Genomic DNA, 18,374 nt, shown 5'->3' on the forward strand with positions numbered 1-18,374 from the left:
CCCCGCGTGGGCCAGTGTGTCCCCCCCCCCCCCCACCCGCGGGCCCCGGGGAGGGAGTTCCCCCCCCCCCCGGTGAGGGCTGCAGCATCCGGGCCGGCCCCGCCACATCCTGCCGCCGGAAGGAGCCGCGGCCCCGGCGCCCCGGGACAACCCCCCCGGGGGTGACGTCATGCGGAGGCCCCCGCCAGGCGTGACGCCAGGCGCGCTCTGTGACGTCACGCGGCGGGCGGGCGGCGCCGCTCCTGCGGGGAGGGGGGGATCCCCCCCCTTCGGTGTGACACCCCCCCCCCCCCCCCGCAACCCCCAACTCCCGCCGTCCCCGAGCGGCCCCGGTGCGGGGCGGGGAGGCCGCTCCGGTGGGCGCCGCCCCCCGCTTCCTGCGCTGCCGCCGCCGCCGCCGGGGGTCCGTCCGTCCCCCCCCCCCCCCGCCCCGCCACGTCCCCGGGGGGGGGACACGGACACAGCCGGGGGGGGGGGGGGGGCTCGGCTTTGCCGCAGCGCCGGGGTGACCTTGCGCGGGGGGAGCGGGGGGGGAGGGGGTGTGAGGGTGTCCCCGCGTGGCCGTGCGTGTGTGTCCCCGGCCCCCCCCCGGGGCGGGGCTCCCCCCCGCCGTGCCCCCCCCCCCCGTGCCCCCCGGTGCCCCCCGCGGCGGGGAGGGGCCGGCCCCGGCCCCCGCCCAGCTCCCGCCCGCAGCCGGGGCCGGGCCGGTCGGTGCGGGGCGGCCATAAATCACGGCGGGCAGAGCCCCCGCCCCGCCGCCGCCCGCCCTCCGCCGCCGCCGCCGCCGCCGCCCGACCGGGGTGGCAGGAGCCCCCACCCGCCTCCCCCCTCCCCCGCCCCCTCGACTTGCGCTGACTTCCCTGTCGGCCCCTGCAGGGTGTCCCCCCGCCGCGCCCAGCCCGCGGCCCCCCCCTCCCGCTCCCCCCTGCCCCCGCCGGCGCTGAGCCCCCGCCGCAGGTAACGATCGCGCACCGGGGACCGGCGCTTTGTCGCGCCGCCGCCGCGCCCGCGGCGGGGGGGGGGGGGGTGGGGTGTAAAAAGGAGGATGCTGCTACCCGGGGCGGGGGGGGAAACATCCTCCCGGGAAGCCCCTTGTCCGCCCCGCGGGGAGCTCCGGGAGCCTGCCCCGGGGCGGGCGGGGGGGTCCCTTGGCTTGGCACCTGCAGTCCCCCCCGCCGTGGGGAGCGGTTGCGGGGGGGGGGAACGTCGCCCCGCTCCAGCCCCGGGGCACGGGGGGGCTGAGGGGGGAGGCGGCGGGAGCGCGGGGCTCCCTGTGGAGGTCGGGGGGGCACGGGGGGGGGGGGGTTTGCGCAGAGAGGGGACACCCCCCCCCCCCCCCACTGCCCAGCGGGTGTCAGGGGGGTGGCCGTCACCCGCTGTCCCCCCGCACCCGGGGTGGGTGTCCTGACCTTGGCCGCGGGGCGGGGGCTGCGGCGGGGACGTGTTCGGTGGCTCTGCCCAGCTGCGGCCACCCCCGGGGACCCACCGGTGTCCCCACCGTGTGGGGAGGGGCGAAGGGGTGGCTTTGGCCCGGGGGGGGGGGGTGTCGCAGGGCAGCCCCATCACGGCCCCACGCCGGCGGTGCCACCGCCCGTCAGCCGCCGGTGTCCGGTGTCCGTCCCCCCCCCGGCCCCGGTCCCCAACACGGGGGGCTGCCGGTCCCTCGGTGTGGGGTGGCCAAGCTGGGTTTTTGGGGGCCCAGCTGGGGTGACCCCCTCCCCGAGGTGCCAGCAGCGGGCGTCAAGGGCTGCCACAAATTGTCCCCAATGTCCCTGGGCCCTGCCGCAGGGGCTTGTCCCCTGCCCCACATGCAGAAACCCCCTCTGTGAGTGGCCACCTCCCCTGCCCTGTGTCTTTGTGTCACCCTGCTGTGACCACCTCCCCCTAACCCGTGGTCCCCGTGTACCCCCCCCTCCCAACCCGGGCCCCCGCTGCTGCCAAGCCCGAGGGTCCCATCCGCTGGACATCTGGGGACCAGCCCCGCTCTTGTCCCCACGCGGTCCGGCCATGTCCCCAGGCGGAGGTGGCAGGGTGTGTGCTGCTGGTGGCACCGCCGTGGGGCTGCTCCCTGGGGAGTGGGCTGGCCTCGGCCCCCCCCCCCCCCCCCCCGCCGGGGTCCCCGTGGCCACCACGTGCCTGGCAAGGGGTGACCATGGCACCGGCCTTGGCTTGGGGACCGGAGCCATGGCCACTCCTGGGGACACCTTTGGGGGCTGCCGTAACCCCAGGCAGTGTGGCGTCGTGGGCACTGGGAGGGGGGGGACGGGACGGTGACAAGCTGGAGCCACCAGCAGGATGTGCACCCCCCCCCCAGCCCTGGCAGTCACCAGCGGGCTCCGGTGAGGAGCGGCAGTGCCAGCGCCGTCCGCAGCGGGACAAGAAGGGATGGCGGGTCCCGCGGTGGCCCGTGTCCTGCCAGCAGCCGTGGGGACAATGACCCGGGCAGCGGTGGCGGCGCAGACCGGGGCAAGCGGGGCCGGATCCTGCCAACCCACTCGCGCCACCCTGGCACGGGGGGCTCCCGGGGCTGCCCGACCTTCGCGGCGGTGCCAGCCTGCCGCTGCCAGCCCTGCCAAGTGCCGGCAGCGCCGTGCCGCCGCGACGCGGGGGGGGGACGACGACGACTGAGCCCTGCCTGCCCGCCCGCCCGCAGCGCTGGCACCGCTCCCGGCTCGCCGAGCCCCAGGGTCACCGTCCCCTCTCGGGGCGGCGCGGGCCCGGCGTTGGCACCCCTCGCCGCCGCCATCCCCGAGCCCACCGCGCCGCCGGGAAGTCTCTGCCCCGCGGCCCCCCCCCCCCCCCGCCGCCTCGTGCCCGCGCTATTCCTGGTGGGTTTTTGTGCCATAGCTGGGGCTGGGGGGGGGGGGGACACACGACACCCCGGCCGTGCCAGCAGCGGGGTGGCCCAAAGACCTGGCACCCCGCCGGCTGCGCCGGGGTCACCCCGGGTCCTCCAGCCACGCCATCCGGCCGGCCAGCGTGGGGGGCCCGGGGGACCCCAGCCCAGCCGGCGGAGCTGGGGGGGGGGGGGGCTCCGCCGGCACCCGGGCTCTGTCCCAGCAGCCCCCACCCAGACTGGGAAGCCCCTGGGCCCAGCGCCGCGCCGGACTGGTTTGAACTGGTGCGATGGCGGGGAGGGGGGGGGGGACTCGCCGGGCGGCCAGAGGGGAAGCTGGGCCGGGGCAGGGCTGGCAGCGCCTGGCGCGGGCAGGAGAGGCCTTTTGGGGGGGGGGGGGGGAAGAGCAGGCAGGGGCCTCGTGCAGGGGCCGCAGGTGCTGGGGCGGCCGGCCAAGCCGCGGCGGGGCTCGTCCCCGTCCCCATCCCGGCGGGGCCCCCCGTGGCACCCCGGCTCCGAGCGGGTTCCCAGGAGCGCCGGCGGCGGGGCGGCCGCGTGGTTTGGCAGCTGCCCGCCCGCCCGCGGCCGCGCTGGGAGCCGTGGCGTCAGCGGCTGGAGGCCCCTTTCCCACCCGCCCCGCCCGGGGCAGGCCGTGGTCCCCCCACCCGGCACCGCCCGCCCCGGGACCCCCCCCCCCCAATATCTATACCGTGGGGACACGGCCACCACGGTGGGACCAGCCCCGACGCCTTGCCCGGCCCCCCTGCGGGAGACCCCCATCTCTGGGGGGGGGGGGGTCTGGGGGGGCTGTCGGGGCCCTGTCCCGCTTCCTCGGCTGGGGGGGGGTCCCACTCCGCCATCCCAGCTGGGGGGTCCTGCCCCGCCGCGTCCGTCCATCGCTCCTTGAGCTGTGCCACCAGGCCGTGGGGCACGTGGGGGGTGGCTGGCACCCCGTGAGGGGCTCGGGGCGGGACCCCCCCCCCCCCCGCGGGGCAGGCCCTGCTGTGGGGCGCGGGGGGGTGAGGACCCCCTGGAGGAAGGGACCCCGCTGTGGGGCAGGCCCCGTGGCCGTGGGGGCTCTGCCACAAGGGATGGGACCCTGCTATGGGGCAGGCCCCACGCCTATGGGCGGAGATGGAGGCTCAGGCAGGGACCCCCCCCCCCACTGGAGAGGAGGGACCCCGCTATGGGGCAGGCCCCACGGCCATGGGGGGGCTCAGGGAGATGTGTGTGTGTTGTGTCCCCCCCCCCCCCCCCCCCCCCGGCAGGGTAGGGCAGCCTGCTATGGGGCAGCTCCTCCTGCCATGGAGCTTGGGACAGGGACCCCCCCCCCCATGGGGCCGGCCCCACGGCCAGGACGGGGGCACGGCTGCGGTGGGGGGGGGGGGTGCAGGCGGGGGGTCCCCCGCCCCGCCGGCCGGGCCCCACGCCCCCCCGCGGCTCCTCCGCATTCCTCAGCGTCTGAGCCGGCCTGGACCCCCGCCAGCGCAGGGGGGCCCCGCCGGCGGGGCAGGGCGGGGGCCGGGCCCCCCGGGGCGGGGTGGGGTGGGGATGGGGAGGGGGGGGGACCCGCTGCCACGTGTGCTGGGTGCGCCGTGCCCCCCCCCCCCCCCCCCATAGGGCCCCTCGGCCGCCCCCACCCTGCCCTGGGGCGATGCGGGTGGCCGGGGGGGGGGGGGGCGGGGGGGGCGGGCACAGTCAGGGGACCGGATCGGCGCTGCCAGGGGTCGGGCTGAGGCGCTCACTCCTGCGCTGAGCTGCCCGTTCTCAGCTGCCTGCCGGATGTGCGGTGGCCGAGCCGTGGGGGTGGCAGGTTTTTTTTTTTTTTGGGGGGGGGGGGGCACACGACGACACAGGGGTGGGGACGCGGGGTGGCCTGGCACTGTGGAGCTGTCGCCCTGGAGACAGTGGCATAGGGGGGGGGGGGGTCGGGGGTCCCCCACCGCGTCCTGGGAAGCGGAGGGTGCTTGCAGGCAGCAGCCCTGCCATACCGCGCCGTGCCGTGCCATGTTGTGCCGTGCCATGTTGTTCTGTGCCATGTTGTGCCGTGCCGTGCCGTGCCATGTTGTGCCGTGCCGTGCCGTGCCGTGCGGCAGGCAGCCCCTGCCCGGCCCCGGCGTTGGCCGGCGGGGAAGGGGCCCCGGCGGGGGAGGAAGCTTTGCCTCCTCCGGGGCTGGGGCCAGCGGGCTCGGCCGCCCGGGTCACCGCCGGGCTGGTGGCCGCCACCGCCCTCCTCTGCCGCTGGGAAAGGCCTCGCTGGGGCAGGCCCGCGGGGACGGACGGACAGACGGACGGACAGATGGACAGGGGGAGGCAGAAGGGGCACGCCGCAGCTCCGGGGCAGCGGGTGCCCCGGGGTGGGGTGGGGGGGGGGGGGATTTGGCAATCCCCGGGCAAGGTTTTGGTGATCGGCCAAGAGGCCGTGCCGGCCCCCGGGGGTTGGCGACACGAAGAGGACGGGCTGGGGACACCGAGGGGCCGGTGGGGGGGGCCGCCGGTGCCGTGCCCTGCCCTTTGCCCGCTGCGGGAGGGGGCCGCGGCAGGGTGGCAGCAAGGGACGGCACGGTCCCCGTGCCAGCGCCGCGGCCGCCGGCACCCGCTCGGCCTCCGGCTTGGAGCGGAGACGGGCATCGCCGCGGGGCCGGGCTGGGGCGATGCTTCGGGTGGCACCGGTGCCCCCCCCCCATCCCCCATCCCCACGGTGACCCCCGCGTGTCCCCCGCAGCGCCCGCCCCGGCACCATGCATTCGCTGGAGGAGCCGCTGGACCTCAAGCTGAGCATCTCCAAGCTGCGAGCCGCCCGGGAGAAGCGGGGTCCCCTCGGCCCCCGACCCCGCGGGTCCCAGCGCCCGGATACCCCGCCGGCCGGGGACGGCCGAGTTGGGAGCCGGGGGGGTCGCCGTGCTGTGCCGGCCTCGCCGTCCCCCGGCCTCCTGGCACACTCCAGGCTGGTGGAACCGCGGGACGGGCGCTTCGCCGCCGTGCCGGTGGTGGACCTCAGCCTCTCGCCCCGCTCCGGCGGGGAGTCTCCGGCCGGCAGCGCCTCGCTCTCCCCCGAGCGCCAGGGCAGCGGGGACCTGCCCGGCCCCCTCACCCCCCACGTAAGTATGGCCGTGTTCCTCCCCCCTCCCGCCCCACGAGGTGTCCCCAGCAATGGGGACTGTGCCCGGGACGGTGTTCCTGACCTCGGCAGCGTGCCTGGTGCTGCTGGTGACATGGCCCCCCCCCCAGCGTGTACACACACCCTGGGGTCAATGTCCTGCCCGGCCCCCCCCCCCGGTGTGTGCCCTGACCCCAGCGGCTTCCCCAGGGTGGCTCCCTGGGGGGGGGGGGGGGGGGGGTGTCTCTGGGGGGGGTCTTTGGGGGGCTATGGGGGTTCTGGGGGTCTCCATCCAGCTTGGCCCTGTTTCCCCACCACCCCCCACGGGGCTCTGCTCCAGGATTTCCAGTCCCTGCGCTACATCGACGGCCTCCCCAGCTCCTTCCAGTTCTTCCTGCCCCTGGGGGCGGGGGGGGCCCTGCACCTGCCCCCCACGGCCTTCCTGCCCCCCAGCAAGGAGAAACGCCTCCCCCCCGAGCTGCCCCTGCCCAAGCAGCTCGTCTGCCGCTGGTCCAAGGTCAGTGGGGAGAGATGGGGTGGGGCGATGGGGGGGGTTTATGGGGCTGGGGGGGGGGCCATGTGGAAGCTTTGTGGGGCCGGGAGTGGTGATGGGGGGCTGGGAGACCACGCAGGGGCATTGCGAGGATGGGGGGCTGGGAGTGGGGGGCCACACAGGGGCATTTTGGGGCTGGGGAGAGGGTGTGGGGCTGGAAGGCGGTGGCAGAGTTCTATGGGGCTTGGGGGGGAGATATGAGGCTGGGGGGGGCAAATGGGGACAGCTGAGGGCTGGAGTAGGGGTGATGGGGAGCTGGGAGCCATGTAGGGGGGCTGGGGGTTTGATACGGGGCTCGGGGGGGTCGTGTAGATGCTTTATGGGGCTGGGGGTGGTGATAAAGGGCTGGGAGACTACACAAGGGCATTGTGAGGGTACGGGGGGGCACGGGGGCACACGGGGGCATTTTGGGGCTGGGGAGGGGACGTGGGGTTGGAAGGCCATGGAAGAGCTTTGTGGGGCTTGTGGGGGGGATGTGGGGCTGGGGGCGGCAAGCAGGGACAGTTTAGGGTTGGAGGGGGGTTGATGGGGAGCTGGGGGCTGTACAGAGATGCTGGGGGGGGGTGATACGGGGCTGGGGGGGGGCTCATGCAAAGGGCTATTGCCATCTCCCCAGATGTTGATGCTGCTGTGCACGGGGTATGGGTGGGAGCTGGGGGGGGGGGGGAATGAGGGGCAGGGGCTGGCCCTGGTGGGTGTCCTGGCCCCCCCTGCCCCCCGGTGCCCACCCCACCGGGGCCCCTCACCCCCAGCCTCCTGCCCACAGTGCAACCAGTTCTTTGACCTCCTGCAAGACCTGGTGGACCACGTCAACGACTTCCACGTCAAACCCGAGAAGGACGCGGGGTACTGCTGCCACTGGGAGGGCTGCGCCCGCCACGGCAGGGGCTTCAACGCCAGGTGGGCGAAGGAGGGGGCTCCAGGCATCGGGAGGGGGCTCTGGGGTCCCTGGGGGGGCTGCTCTGAGTCGCTGTGGGGAGACAGGAGCCCAGCACTGGGGGCTGCGCTGGGGGAGGTTTCCAGCCAGCCAGCCCTTCGGCATGGCGTGCAAGGTCCTGGGGGGGCCGGATGACCGTGCTGGACTGGACGTCCCTGTCGTCGTGTCCCACCCCACATAGCCAGGGCACGGGGACAAGGAGATGCCCTGGGGGCCAAGGCTGACCCCCCCCCCACCGACGTCCCCCCGACCCCGGCAGGTACAAGATGCTGATCCACATTCGGACGCACACCAACGAGAAGCCGCACCGCTGCCCCACCTGCAACAAGAGCTTCTCCCGCCTGGAGAACCTGAAAATCCACAACCGCTCGCACACAGGTCAGCGCCGGCCACCGCGCTCGCCCCGGGGAGCGGGGAGGCTCGTGGCGGGGGGGGGGGTGTGGGGGTGTGGGACACAGGGGACCCGGCAGACCTGGCACTGTGCCATCCTGCAGGCGAGAAGCCCTACATCTGCCCCTACGAAGGCTGCAACAAGCGTTACTCCAACTCCAGCGACCGCTTCAAGCACACCCGCACCCACTACGTGGAGAAGCCCTACTCCTGCAAGATGCCGGGCTGCCACAAGCGCTACACCGACCCCAGCTCCCTCCGCAAGCACATCAAAGCTCACGGCCATTTTGTCTCTCCCGAGCACCCGGAGATGCTCAAGGTCCACCCACCTCCCAAAACGCCCCTGGGTTCGGCGGAATTGCCCTACGTTAACGGGGCGCAGCTTGTGATCCCCAACCCCGCCGCCCTCTTCGCTCCCCCGGGGCTGCCGGCGTTGCCCATCCCTTTGGCCCCGGCGCCGCTCGACCTCAGCGCTTTGGGCTGCGGGGCTGCCGGCGCCCTGCCCGGCCCCGTCTTGCCCCTCAACGGCGGCCCCCTGAACTTGGCCAAGAGCCCGCTGCTGCCCTCGCCCTTCGCGGCCGGGCTGGGGCTGCCCGTCATGTCGCTGCTGGCCGGCGGGGCCAAGGCCGAGGGGGAGAAGGGCAGCGGGGCCGAGGGGCGGCCGCCCAAGACGGGCAAGGGGCCGGAAAGCCGAAAGGAGAGGTGCGAAAGGACGGAGCCGGGGCGGCCGCGGGTCCCCCCCGAGAGCCTGGCGCTGCTGCCGGGGGCCGTGCTCGATCTGTCGGCCGGCGTCAGCTCGGGGGGCAGCCCCGAGGCGCTGCCGCCCGGCTGGGTGCTCATCCCCCCTGGCTCCTTGCTGCTCAAACCCGCCGCCGTGAATTGAGGGGCCCGACGATGCCCGGGGCCAGCCGCCGGCCCGGCGGGCAGATCCCGCTCCCTGGGGTTTGGGGGGGGGGCATCGCCCCCTTCTCCCCCTTGCAGCCCCCCCCCCCCCCCCGCCCAGCCCCGGCGGGGCCTCGCTCGTGCTTTTAACCGTCACGAAAGAAGAACGGACTCTTCTGAGAAAAGCAATAATCCCTCGGCGGCCGGAGCCGGCTGCGACCCCGTGCCGGGGGGCAGCCGTGGGGCAGGCAGGGGTACGGGGGGGGGGGGTCCCCCTGCACCCCCCTGGCCCGGGCAGCTGGAAACGCCGCTATTTATTTCTCGACCAGCCCCCTGCTCTGACAGGGTCCCACTTGGGCTCATCTGCTGCCGCCAACTCGGCATCTTCTCCCTGCCCGAGGCCTCGGCGTCGCCGGTGCCGGCGTGGGGGGCCGCAGCCCCCGGCCTCCCACCGCAGGGAGAGGGGGGGTGACAGCTCGACCCCGAGCTGTGCCCGGCCATGCCGTCCAACCCCGCCTGGCCGGCACGGCTGCGGGCAGGGCCGCGGCCACGGCACCTCCGTGCCGGGCCCAGCTGGCTGGGCAAACGTCGGCCCGGTGCCCCGCCCGCATCCCTCCCGCTCTGCGGCCCCCCCCCTCGTGCCCCACCGCCTCCCCGGCCCTCCCCGTGACAAGGCACACGGCCGCGTGTGCCGCTCGCCGTGCCGGCTCCGCGCCGGGGCAGAGCCACCCTGTTTAGCTACGTTCATACCTAACCATGTACCGCAAGCGCATGCAGGCAGCAGGCAGCGCGGGCAGGACTCCAGGCGCCGGCAGGGCTGCTGCCGGCAGCGCGTTGGCACCGGCTGGCGGGGCACCCGCTCCTCGGGACGTGCTGGCTGCCCCCCACCCCCCGCAGCGAGGATCCCCGATGAGGCCCCCCCCCCCCCGGGCCACGGGGCAGCGTTGGGGCGAGCAGGACGCTGCCGCAGTGCCAGGAGCGGGCAGCGTGCCCGGCCTCCGGGCGGGCAGAGCTCGGAGCCTCTCCCGGCACATGCAGGGGGGGTCCCACGTACCTCCCGCTGCCGGGCAGGACCCCTGCCCACAGCTTTCTCCGAACCGGGGTGGGGCGGGGGGGGGGGTGTGTGTCTCCCCAATCCTGCCCCCTCCCCGCTGGAAGGAGCCCCAGGCCGCACGCGCCCCGCGGGGAGCCGGTCTCCCTGCCCTCACCCTCCTTGGGCCGGGGCGCGGTGGCCGTCCGGCGCTGCCGCAGCCCCAGCATGGCCGCGGGCCATCGACCAGGCCGCCCCGGCCGGTGTACGGTGTACGTCTCCTCGCTCCTTCGTCGGTTTGTTGTTGCACATTCCAGGACATCAGTATTTTAACGGTCTCGAAGTGCCTTTCTATCGTAGTTTCTGGGTTGTTTTTATTTTCCTCCTGTTGGGCTCCATCGCTGTTAGCATAGCGTTTAAGGACTGCAGAAATAAGAGATAAGCTAACGACTATAACACTATATTCCTCCAGGAGAGAGGAAGTTTATTAAGAAAACAATAAAGTGAAGTTGAAGTAAGTTCCTGTTTCAGTCCACGACAGTGGCGATGGCAGCAGGGAGCCCTCGGTGGGGACAGAGGGGTGCCGGAGGTGACGGGTGCGATCTCGGGGACACAGCTGGCTCTGCCCCACGCCCCGGCGGGTCCCCATGCTCCCGGTCGGGCAGCCCTGGTGCCGGTGAAGCCCTGCCAGGATCTGAGGAACGAGCCGCGGGTGGGGAGGGCTGCAGCGCATCCCCCCACGGCCCCTCGCCCCGACACAGCAGCCGCCTCGGCTGCCTGCCTGCGGTGGGAGAAGGGTAATGGCACAGAGCTCCCGGCACTCCCGTGGTACGCAGCCAGAGGTATCCGTGCGCTCAGGCCAAGAGCGTCCGAACCCACCACGAAAATAGCTCCCGCAGCCTCCCCGGGTGCCATTTGAGCCCTGGCAGCCCTCGGTGCCCCGGGGACACCCCTTCTTCCCCAGCCACCTCCTTCCTCCTCCTCCCCAGGATAAAACCCAGCCCTGCCAGCCCCTCGCAGGTGCTGATCCCCGCCGGGGCAGCGGGCAGAGGCGGGCAAGACCCCTCTCCCTCCCCGGGGTGCAGAGCAGCCAGGCCAGGTGCTGAGGGACATGGCATTTATTGGCTACCTATAAGTTAAGGGTGAGGGAAACGGGGTGCAGGGGTGGCAGGAGTCACGTCTCGGCTTTCCACCCCTTCTCTTTCTCGTCCTTGGCCTGGATGCGGAGCTCCTCGTCCAGACGCTCCTTGGCTCTCACCACCTGCGGGACACGGGGAAGGGGTGACACGGAGGGACGGAGCTGCCCTCTCCCCTCCCTGCCTCATCCGCGGCGATGCTCAGGCTCTGCTCTCTCCCGAATCCCAGGCAGGGGAAGGTGCTGAGAGCAGGGCTGGGGGCCAGCGCAGCCCCCCGCTCCTCTCCTCCCTTTGCTCACCTTGGACTGCAGGTAGAAGGAGCCTCCCACCGACTTGTCATTCACCTTGAACAAGTGGTCGTAGTTCTGCCAAAGAGAAGCTCACTGTCAGATTCATCTCTTCCGCCCTCCCCGGCCCTGAACCCCGGCGGCCTCCCGCTCCCCACGGTGGTGCTGGAGGTGGCAAGTGCGATCTTGGGGACACGGCTGGCTCTGCCCGACCCCCCGGCAGGTCCCCACACTCCTGGTCGGGTGCCTCTGGGGAGCCCACGTCCCCTTCCCTGAGCAGGGCTGCCGGGCAAACGCAGGGGCCAAGACCGGCAGGTTGCTAATGCCCGTGAGCTGCCGGCACGCTCTTCCAGCTGGGGCAGGGAAACCTCAAACTGGGATTAACTGGGCCCAGGACAGCACCCACACTCCCTTTGGGGACCAGTTGTCTCCCCCATGCTGGGCAGCAGCTGCAGGGAGGGCAGGGCCCTGCCAGCACCGTCCCTCCCCAGCTCCGAGGGAGCCTCTACCTTCTGGATCTCCTCCGGGTTGAGGTTTGAAACGTTGAGGATCTGCTGAGCTTCCTGGAGGCTGATGCCAATGATCCTGGAGGCAGCGGCGGACTGGGGCCTCTCCGAGCGCCCTCGCGCGTCTGCCGCCGCTCGGCTCGCTGCTCGGAGATACAGAGGGCGTGAGTCCCCCCAGTGCTGCCCCCCCCCCCCCCCCCCGGGAACCCCAGGCCTCGGGCGGGGGCGGGCAGCAAAGCCCATGGGCTCCGAGGTGCTCAGATCCCAGTTTCACCACTCTGCCCTCCTCACGCTGCCTCCAGCCCGCGAGGGTCACCCAGACGAGGCCCCCAGTGCTGGGGAGGTGGCAGGAACTGGGGGGGGGGCACCCGTTTGCTGTAGGTGCCCACAGCGAGCTGGGCTGCAGGCAGGCAGAGGCAAGCAGGGCAGGGCTGGGGCTGCCGTGTCCCAGGGGACCATCCCCGCTCTGCCCTGTGGGGCTGCCAGGAGGTCTCGGAGCCTGGCAGCAGTGCCAGGTCCAGGCTGGTGCTTGGGACGGCTGCCGGGAGCCCAGCTCAAGCTGAAACTCCATTAGCCCAGCACCGGGAGACGGATGGTGACTGTCACCCTGCGACAAGCCTGGCAAGGGTCCCCTCCGGGCAGAGCCTCGGGGGACGGGGAGCAGCGGGGTGGCCTGGGGAAGGGGGTGGGGATGCCGAGCGATGCCCAGGCCGGGGCAGGGGAGAGCGGGCACGCTCCGCACACGGGGCGGCATCCCGACGCCGGGGGCGGCAGCTCGGCTCCTACCTGCGAACTCCTGGCGCAGCGCCCGCATGAAGGCCCGTCCGACCACCTGGGCCCCCACCAGAATGATCTGCGCCAGGTACTTGGCCTGCGGGGACATCCTGCTGTCACAGCCGCCCCGGGCCCTGTCCCCAGCCGGGTCCTTTGCCCCGTCACCTCCCCTCGGGCCCTGCCCAGCCCCGGCCCTGGCCCCCGGGGCCCTGTCCCCTCCCCGAACCGGCCTCCTCGCACGTCCCTGGGCCCTGTCCCCTTCCCGGGCCCTGCCCAGCATCATCCTACGCCTCCCCGGGCCCCGTCCCTCCGTCTCCGGGCCTTGCCCAGCCCCGTCCTCCGTCTCCCCGGGCCCCGTCCCCCATTCCCCGGGGCCTGTACCTCCACCCCCGGGTCTTTCCCCCCGTCCCGGCCCCACCGCTTTCCCCTGTCCCCCCTCACCATGTCCCCGCCGCCGCTTCCGCCCCCGGCGGTCACGGGGTCAGGGAGCGAAGGTCGCGGCGGTCACCGAGACGGCGACGGCGCGGGGCGGAGCGCCCCGCTCCCGGTGGTTACAGCGCCCCCTGGCGGACCCGCCTCCCGGGAGGTCCCGCCGCTGTCTGGCGGGGCTGCGCTGCGCATGCGCAAGGGGTGGCGGGCGAGGCCCGGGCCGCGGCCTACCCCGGTGCCGGTCCCGTGTGTCCCCCCCACCTCGGTCCCCGGTTTTCCAAACCCCACCCCGGCCCGGAATCACGGCAGGAGACGGGTGCTAGTGCAGCGGCTTTAATAGCGGGACCTGCCCGCGGCGGGCATGGGGCCTAACACCGCTGCCCGGCCTGGTGCGGGGCACGGCCCTCGGCCCCGCCGTGCCTCCCCTCAGCCGGGCCGGGCCGGGCCGGGCCCTGCGGCGGCTCTTCCTCCTCCTCCTCCTCCTCCCTGCCGGGCCCGGGAGGCCGCGGGGGTCGCCGGCGTGGTCCTCGGGGTGCCGGGGTCCAGCCTAGTCCTGCGGGAGGCCCGGTGGGGGTGAGGGGCATGGCGGGACAGGGTGGGACCGGGGGTCGTACCCCCCCCCGCCCCCCGCACCTACCCACTCGTCCTCGTCCACCCCCTCGAAGGAGTCCTGGGGCAGCGGGTCGTCCCGGTTGCCCAGCCGGGCCACCATGGCGTTCAGGAGCTGCAGGGAGGCAGGGCAGAGCCATGAGGCCCAGGGCATCGCCCCCAGCCAGAGCCCCCCGGCAGGGTGGTCCCAGGGTGCCCCGGCACCCACCTCCTCCTTCTTCTGCTCGTCAGACTTCTCCTCCAGGTACACGGACGCAGGGACGAACTTCCGCGCCGGAGCCTCCTTTGGGGCCTCGCTCACTGGGAGAGCGGCGTTGCCGTGGGGCAGGAGGGCTTTGCCCCACAGCTCCACCCCGCCCCTGGCCCCATCCATCCATCCCTGCAGGCCCGGGGTCTTCACCCTGCCCCTCTGCACCCACCTGGTGTCATGTCGGCCGGCCGCATGCTGGTGCGGCGCTGCTGCCCGTCCTTCCCTGCCAGCCAGGCACTGCCGCTGAGGGCTGGCTCCCACCAGACACGGGTCGGCGGGTAGATATCGTCCTGGAAATACTCCTTCTGCGGGGGCGAGGGGCACTGAGGGGGGGTCCTCCTCCTCCTACACCACCCCAAACATGGCTGGGTCCTCGCCACCTACCTTGACGCGCGGCACGTGGAAAGCCACCGGCTCGAGGGTGCTCTGCCCGAGGCGCAGCGCCCGGGCGAACTCCACCTCCCGCACCTCGCACGCCGTTTTGGGCAGGAAGACGAAGCCCTGATGGGGCGGAGGCGTGAGCAGGACCCGCTGCAGGTCTGGCAGCGCAGGCAGGGGGGTCAGGGACAGGCAGCACTGCCCCGGTGGGCCCCCCCTTTACCTTGTGGGGTTCATTGGAGGTGAAGCTGTTGCACTCGAGGAAATAGGGGGGCTCGGGTGTCACCTCGTAGAGGAAGACTCTGGTGTCACCCTGGGGATGGAGCAAGACAGGAGGGTGCATGGAGGGTCCCATCACACTGTTGGGGTGCTATAGGCAGGTAGCCCCCCATTTTTTTGGGGGGGAAGCCCTCACCTTGCCGGTGAGGAAGACAACGCCAGTATCCTCATCATAGAAGGGCAGGAGGGTGGAAGGGGCCACGTCGAGGCCGAGGACAGACAAGGGTCCGTCGGGCAGAGCCTGTGCCCGGTACAGGAGGATCCTCCTCTCGCTGCGGCTGCGGGGAGGTGACAATGGGGAGGGATGAGCACGGTGTCCCTTGGTGACCCGTGTCCCGGCCTTGTCCCCCTCTTTACCTATCAAAGCCGGACACCAGGAGGTAGTCACCGCCGCAAACCCAAACCAGGCGTGCTCCACGGCCCCCCTCGGGACCCGGGCCCTCCTGTGTGGGGTGAACGTCACCCTGCCTGCTCAGAGAGAGCTGGGGGTGCGGGCAGGTGCCTGCGGCAGGGGGGGGGTCCCGCAGCCCCAGCTCTCCAGCCCATCCCCACCACCGTGATCGTACCTGTTCAGGCTTAGGGCTGCGCCGGGGCTCATAGAGCCGTAACCGGCCATCTTTGCTCACCGTCGCCAGCTTCTTCCCATCAGGGCTCCAAGCCAGGCTGAAGATCTGGGGAGATGGATGGTGTGTCCTTCTGCCACATCCCCTGCCTGGCCAAACGTGCCCCTTGGATGTCCCCAGATGTGTCATCCCTTACCTGATCAGTGTGTCCCCGTAGGCACAAGGCTTCCCGCCCGGCGCTCAGCTCCCAGATCCGCACCGTCATGTCGTACGAAGAGGAAACCAGGAGATCGGATGCCACGGGGTGGAAGCGGATGGAGTAGATCTTCTCCGTGTGACCTGGTAAGGTTGAGTGGTGCATGGCTGTCCCCACCTGCGCCGGGATGCGGACACCACCAGGCTGGCTTGTCCCCAATGTGGGGTGCTTGGTGTGCCTCCCCACACGCCCCTCACCTCGGAGGACAGCTTCGGGCTCCTGCAACATCTCCCGCAGCCCTCCCTCGGGGATCCGCCACAGCCGGATCTTGGCGTCTTCGCCCGCTATGGTGCCAAAATGGATGGCCAGTGGTTAATATGGTGATCTGGTGTACCTGGTGCTAGGGGACTAGCTTGGCGCACTCCCCTGGGGACGGCACACATACCAACAGCGAGGCGCCGCGGGTCAAAGGGGTCCCAGGAAAGGTCAGCCACTGCTGCGCCGTTCTGGATGGTGGGTACGGCCGTGTCAGGGAGACGGCCGGGCTTGGAGAGCTGCGGGAGAGAGCCAGGCGATCACCTGCACTGCACCCGCCGGTGCCGTGCTGACCACTGCGCCGCGCCGGGGGTACCTCAAGGACGGCGATCTGGCCACCGGCAGAGAGCAAGGGCAGGGCGACGCGCTGGTGGTTGGCGCAGAAGCCGTCGCACTCGCCCGGCGTGGTGAGGCTGAGCCCCCGCAGGTTGGTGAGGTGGGTGTCGCGGTGCAGCACCCTGCCCTGTGCGTGCCGGAAGCGGGAGCTGGGCCCTGGCGCAGGCAGGGGACAGGTGAGCGCCCGGGTCCCTCCCTCCTGCACGGCCCCAGCCGGGGGGACGCCGAGCCTGCCCCGCCACCCGCTCACCCAAAATGCACTGCAGCGACTTCTGGCTGGGGCTGCTGGCGAAGCCGCTGGAGGGGCCGGTGCTGGCCGAGAGGGAGGTGGCAGCGCTGCCCGGCGAGGCCAGCGAGGATGGCGAGGAGTAGCCGCTGCCCTCCTACAGGAGAGAGAGCAGGTGGGCAGGGGGTGCCGGCATCCCAGCCCTCCCCCTTCCCTGTGGGATAAGGGCAGCGGGCGTCCCCCGACCCCTTGGCACCCCTGGCACGCTCCCCAGCACCCCGTGCTCACGCTCCGGTCGGCGTCGGTGGGGCCGGTGTTGGCTGCCTGCAGCTGCGTGCAGGCGATGACAGGGGAGGTGAAGGTCTCCGTGGGTCTCCGTGCGGGGTGCAGGCTCACCCTCCCCACCTGCTGTCGGGCAGAGCGGTGGGCAGGGGGCAGTGGCAGCCCCCGGCAATGCCACTGGCGAGGACAGCCCCCCGGGTGACACTGACCTGCTGGCTGTCCCCTGCCCACCAGGCCTGGGCACCGGTGGCTGGCAGCATCCCGGCACAGTCAGGGAACAGATCCTCATGGAAGTCCTGGACAGACTGCAGGAGAGGGGACAGGGTGAGGTGGGTGTCCCTGAAACCCCACAGCCCCCTTCCTGCTGCCATCTGGTACTGCCTGGGCTGGGACACCCCCGAGCACCCCCTGGACACCCCCAGGCACCCGCCGGCACCCCAGTCCCTCCGGCTGCGGAGCCCCGTCCCCGCAAGCTGCGCGCCAAAGCCTGTAGGTGTCAGACGCTGCCCGGCGTTGGGCTGCCTCACGCACCCCTGAACGCAGCCAGCCTCCGAAACAGCACCCGGCTCCCAGCATCACCCCTTGCAGCACCCAGCACCCGTGTTTCAGCACCCAGCCTCCAGCTTTAAGCACCCAGCATGCCAGATCTGGCACCCAAGATCCTGCCTCCAGCACCCAGACTCTGCTACCCAGCACCTAAATTTTGACTGCTTTAAGCACCTGGCATTCAGGATCTGGCACCCAGCACCCATTACACAACAGCACCCAGCAGGTAGCACCCAGCTTTCAGAATCCACTCTCCAGCACCCAGCATCTTGCATGCAGCTCTCAGCTTCCCAAACCTAGCACCCAGCAAACCCAGCCTCTGTTACCCACCATCAGCACCCAGATTTCAGCCTCCAGCACCCACCCTCCAGCCTCCATTACCCACCATCAGCACCCAGATTTCAGCACCCAGCACCCAGGTTTTGCCTCCTCTCCTGCTCTTTCCAGGCTGGGGACTGGGGTCCCCCCACACCCAGGTGCCCTTTGTCACCCAGTGCCGACGAGGTGTCACCCATGAGACGGCACCAGGCACCCATGACACGGTGCCGTCCGCAGCCCCCCCCCCTTACCTTGCGTGGCACCAGGTAGCTGACGGGGACGAGGGCGGTGTCGGTGAGCTGCAGGATGCGGAGCACCTCGCAGGCCATGACATCCAGGGCCAGGCGCGGCACGGCAGCCAGGCCCCGCGTGCTGCCCTCCGTCCGGCACTGGGTCACTGGGGGACAGGCAGGGTGGCCGTGGGGCAGGCAGCGCGGGCAGGGGCAAGGCCCCTGGCACTGCCAGGAGCCTGGCACGGGATGTATCCTGCTTACCCTGGGTGAGTGCTGGCTGCGCAGGTGCTGCTTCAAAGCAGTACAGGAGGTTTTCTCCCTGGAAGAGAGGCGGAGGGGACGAGGCATGAGCGGGGCTGTGGGGAGCATCCCACCGCACCCACATGCACCCTGCTGCACCTCACTATGCTCCCCTGCACCCTTCTGCATTCTCCTGTACCCCACTGCACCCACACGCACCTCGCTGCAACCCCTGCACCCTGCTGCACCCCACTGCACCCATATGCACCTCACTGTACCCCCCTGCATCCTTCTGCATGCCACTGTGCCCTGCTGCACCCCAGCACACCCTGCTGCACCCCACTGCATTGTCCTGCATCCCACCGCACCCCCCTGCACTCTTCTGCATCCTCCTGTACCCCCCTGCACCCCGCTGCACCCCACTGCCGTGGGACCTCACCTTCCCCGCCAGCACCAGCAGCCCCGTGTCAGCGTCGTACAGCGGGATGGCCGCCCTGCAAGGGAAGAAGGGTGCTGAGCCACGGGCACCCATCGGTGCAGCACCCTGACAACCTGGGGCCAGATCCTGCACCTTCCCCCACTGGTGCATGCCCCAGACCCCGTCCTGGGGAGGCGTGGGGCAGGATCAGGCCCTGCTGGCAGCAGGAGGGCAGCGCCGGTGCCAGGCGGTGCCGTTGGCGTGCCGGGCTGCTCTCCTGACTTACAGCTCCCCACGGCATGACCCTCGCTGTCCCACCCCGGGC

At 72.3% G+C, this 18,374-nt stretch overlaps 3 protein-coding genes across 6 annotated transcripts in view; 1 reads left to right on the forward strand and 2 right to left on the reverse strand.

Annotated features, from left to right (window-relative positions):
- The first annotated feature begins 913 nt into the window (after nucleotides 1-913).
- On the forward strand, nucleotides 914-10,246 carry GLIS2 (GLIS family zinc finger 2). Its single transcript, XM_030001403.1, has 6 exons — nucleotides 914-957; nucleotides 5,562-5,937; nucleotides 6,277-6,453; nucleotides 7,256-7,389; nucleotides 7,686-7,804; nucleotides 7,921-10,246. Exons 2-6 carry the CDS (start codon nucleotides 5,578-5,580, stop codon nucleotides 8,697-8,699), a joined length of 1,569 nt encoding a protein of 522 aa, XP_029857263.1. The 5' UTR covers nucleotides 914-957; nucleotides 5,562-5,577; the 3' UTR covers nucleotides 8,700-10,246.
- PAM16 (presequence translocase associated motor 16) lies at nucleotides 10,184-12,992 on the reverse strand. Of its 2 annotated transcripts, XM_030001423.2 has the most exons (6): nucleotides 12,873-12,992; nucleotides 12,444-12,528; nucleotides 11,661-11,800; nucleotides 11,164-11,229; nucleotides 10,858-10,989; nucleotides 10,184-10,422 (listed from the first exon to the last, which is right to left on the reverse strand). In XM_030001423.2, the coding sequence occupies exons 1-5, from the start codon at nucleotides 12,873-12,875 to the stop codon at nucleotides 10,903-10,905; spliced, it is 381 nt and encodes a 126-aa protein (XP_029857283.1). In that variant the 5' UTR covers nucleotides 12,876-12,992; the 3' UTR covers nucleotides 10,184-10,422; nucleotides 10,858-10,902. The 2 variants fall into 2 exon arrangements, with proteins under 2 accessions (XP_029857283.1, XP_029857282.1); XM_030001422.2 differs by lacking the exon at nucleotides 10,184-10,422 and having other exon boundaries at nucleotides 10,832-10,989.
- A 185-nt stretch (nucleotides 12,993-13,177) lies between these two features.
- LOC115335550 (coronin-7-like) overlaps nucleotides 13,178-18,374 on the reverse strand; it is a 39,542-nt gene continuing 34,345 nt past the window's right edge. For 2 of the 3 annotated variants that reach the window (XM_030001391.1, XM_030001393.2), the window contains 19 exons: nucleotides 18,071-18,125; nucleotides 17,653-17,710; nucleotides 17,410-17,555; nucleotides 16,504-16,599; nucleotides 16,301-16,417; nucleotides 16,037-16,169; nucleotides 15,767-15,942; nucleotides 15,581-15,689; nucleotides 15,393-15,479; nucleotides 15,136-15,278; nucleotides 14,943-15,047; nucleotides 14,734-14,819; nucleotides 14,513-14,654; nucleotides 14,321-14,410; nucleotides 14,104-14,220; nucleotides 13,889-14,024; nucleotides 13,678-13,769; nucleotides 13,498-13,584; nucleotides 13,178-13,413 (listed from right to left, as the gene is read on the reverse strand). In XM_030001391.1, coding sequence (XP_029857251.1) covers nucleotides 13,408-13,413; nucleotides 13,498-13,584; nucleotides 13,678-13,769; nucleotides 13,889-14,024; nucleotides 14,104-14,220; nucleotides 14,321-14,410; nucleotides 14,513-14,654; nucleotides 14,734-14,819; nucleotides 14,943-15,047; nucleotides 15,136-15,278; nucleotides 15,393-15,479; nucleotides 15,581-15,689; nucleotides 15,767-15,942; nucleotides 16,037-16,169; nucleotides 16,301-16,417; nucleotides 16,504-16,599; nucleotides 17,410-17,555; nucleotides 17,653-17,710; nucleotides 18,071-18,125 — 1,981 coding nt within the window. In that variant the 3' untranslated portion in view covers nucleotides 13,178-13,407. The remainder of the gene's footprint in view (nucleotides 13,414-13,497; nucleotides 13,585-13,677; nucleotides 13,770-13,888; nucleotides 14,025-14,103; nucleotides 14,221-14,320; nucleotides 14,411-14,512; nucleotides 14,655-14,733; nucleotides 14,820-14,942; nucleotides 15,048-15,135; nucleotides 15,279-15,392; nucleotides 15,480-15,580; nucleotides 15,690-15,766; nucleotides 15,943-16,036; nucleotides 16,170-16,300; nucleotides 16,418-16,503; nucleotides 16,600-17,409; nucleotides 17,556-17,652; nucleotides 17,711-18,070; nucleotides 18,126-18,374) is intronic. The other variant, XM_041120208.1, reaches the window with a different exon arrangement.

Source organism: Aquila chrysaetos, chromosome 25 (genome assembly GCF_900496995.4).
Source record: "Aquila chrysaetos chrysaetos chromosome 25, bAquChr1.4, whole genome shotgun sequence".
NCBI lineage: Eukaryota > Metazoa > Chordata > Aves > Accipitriformes > Accipitridae > Aquila > Aquila chrysaetos.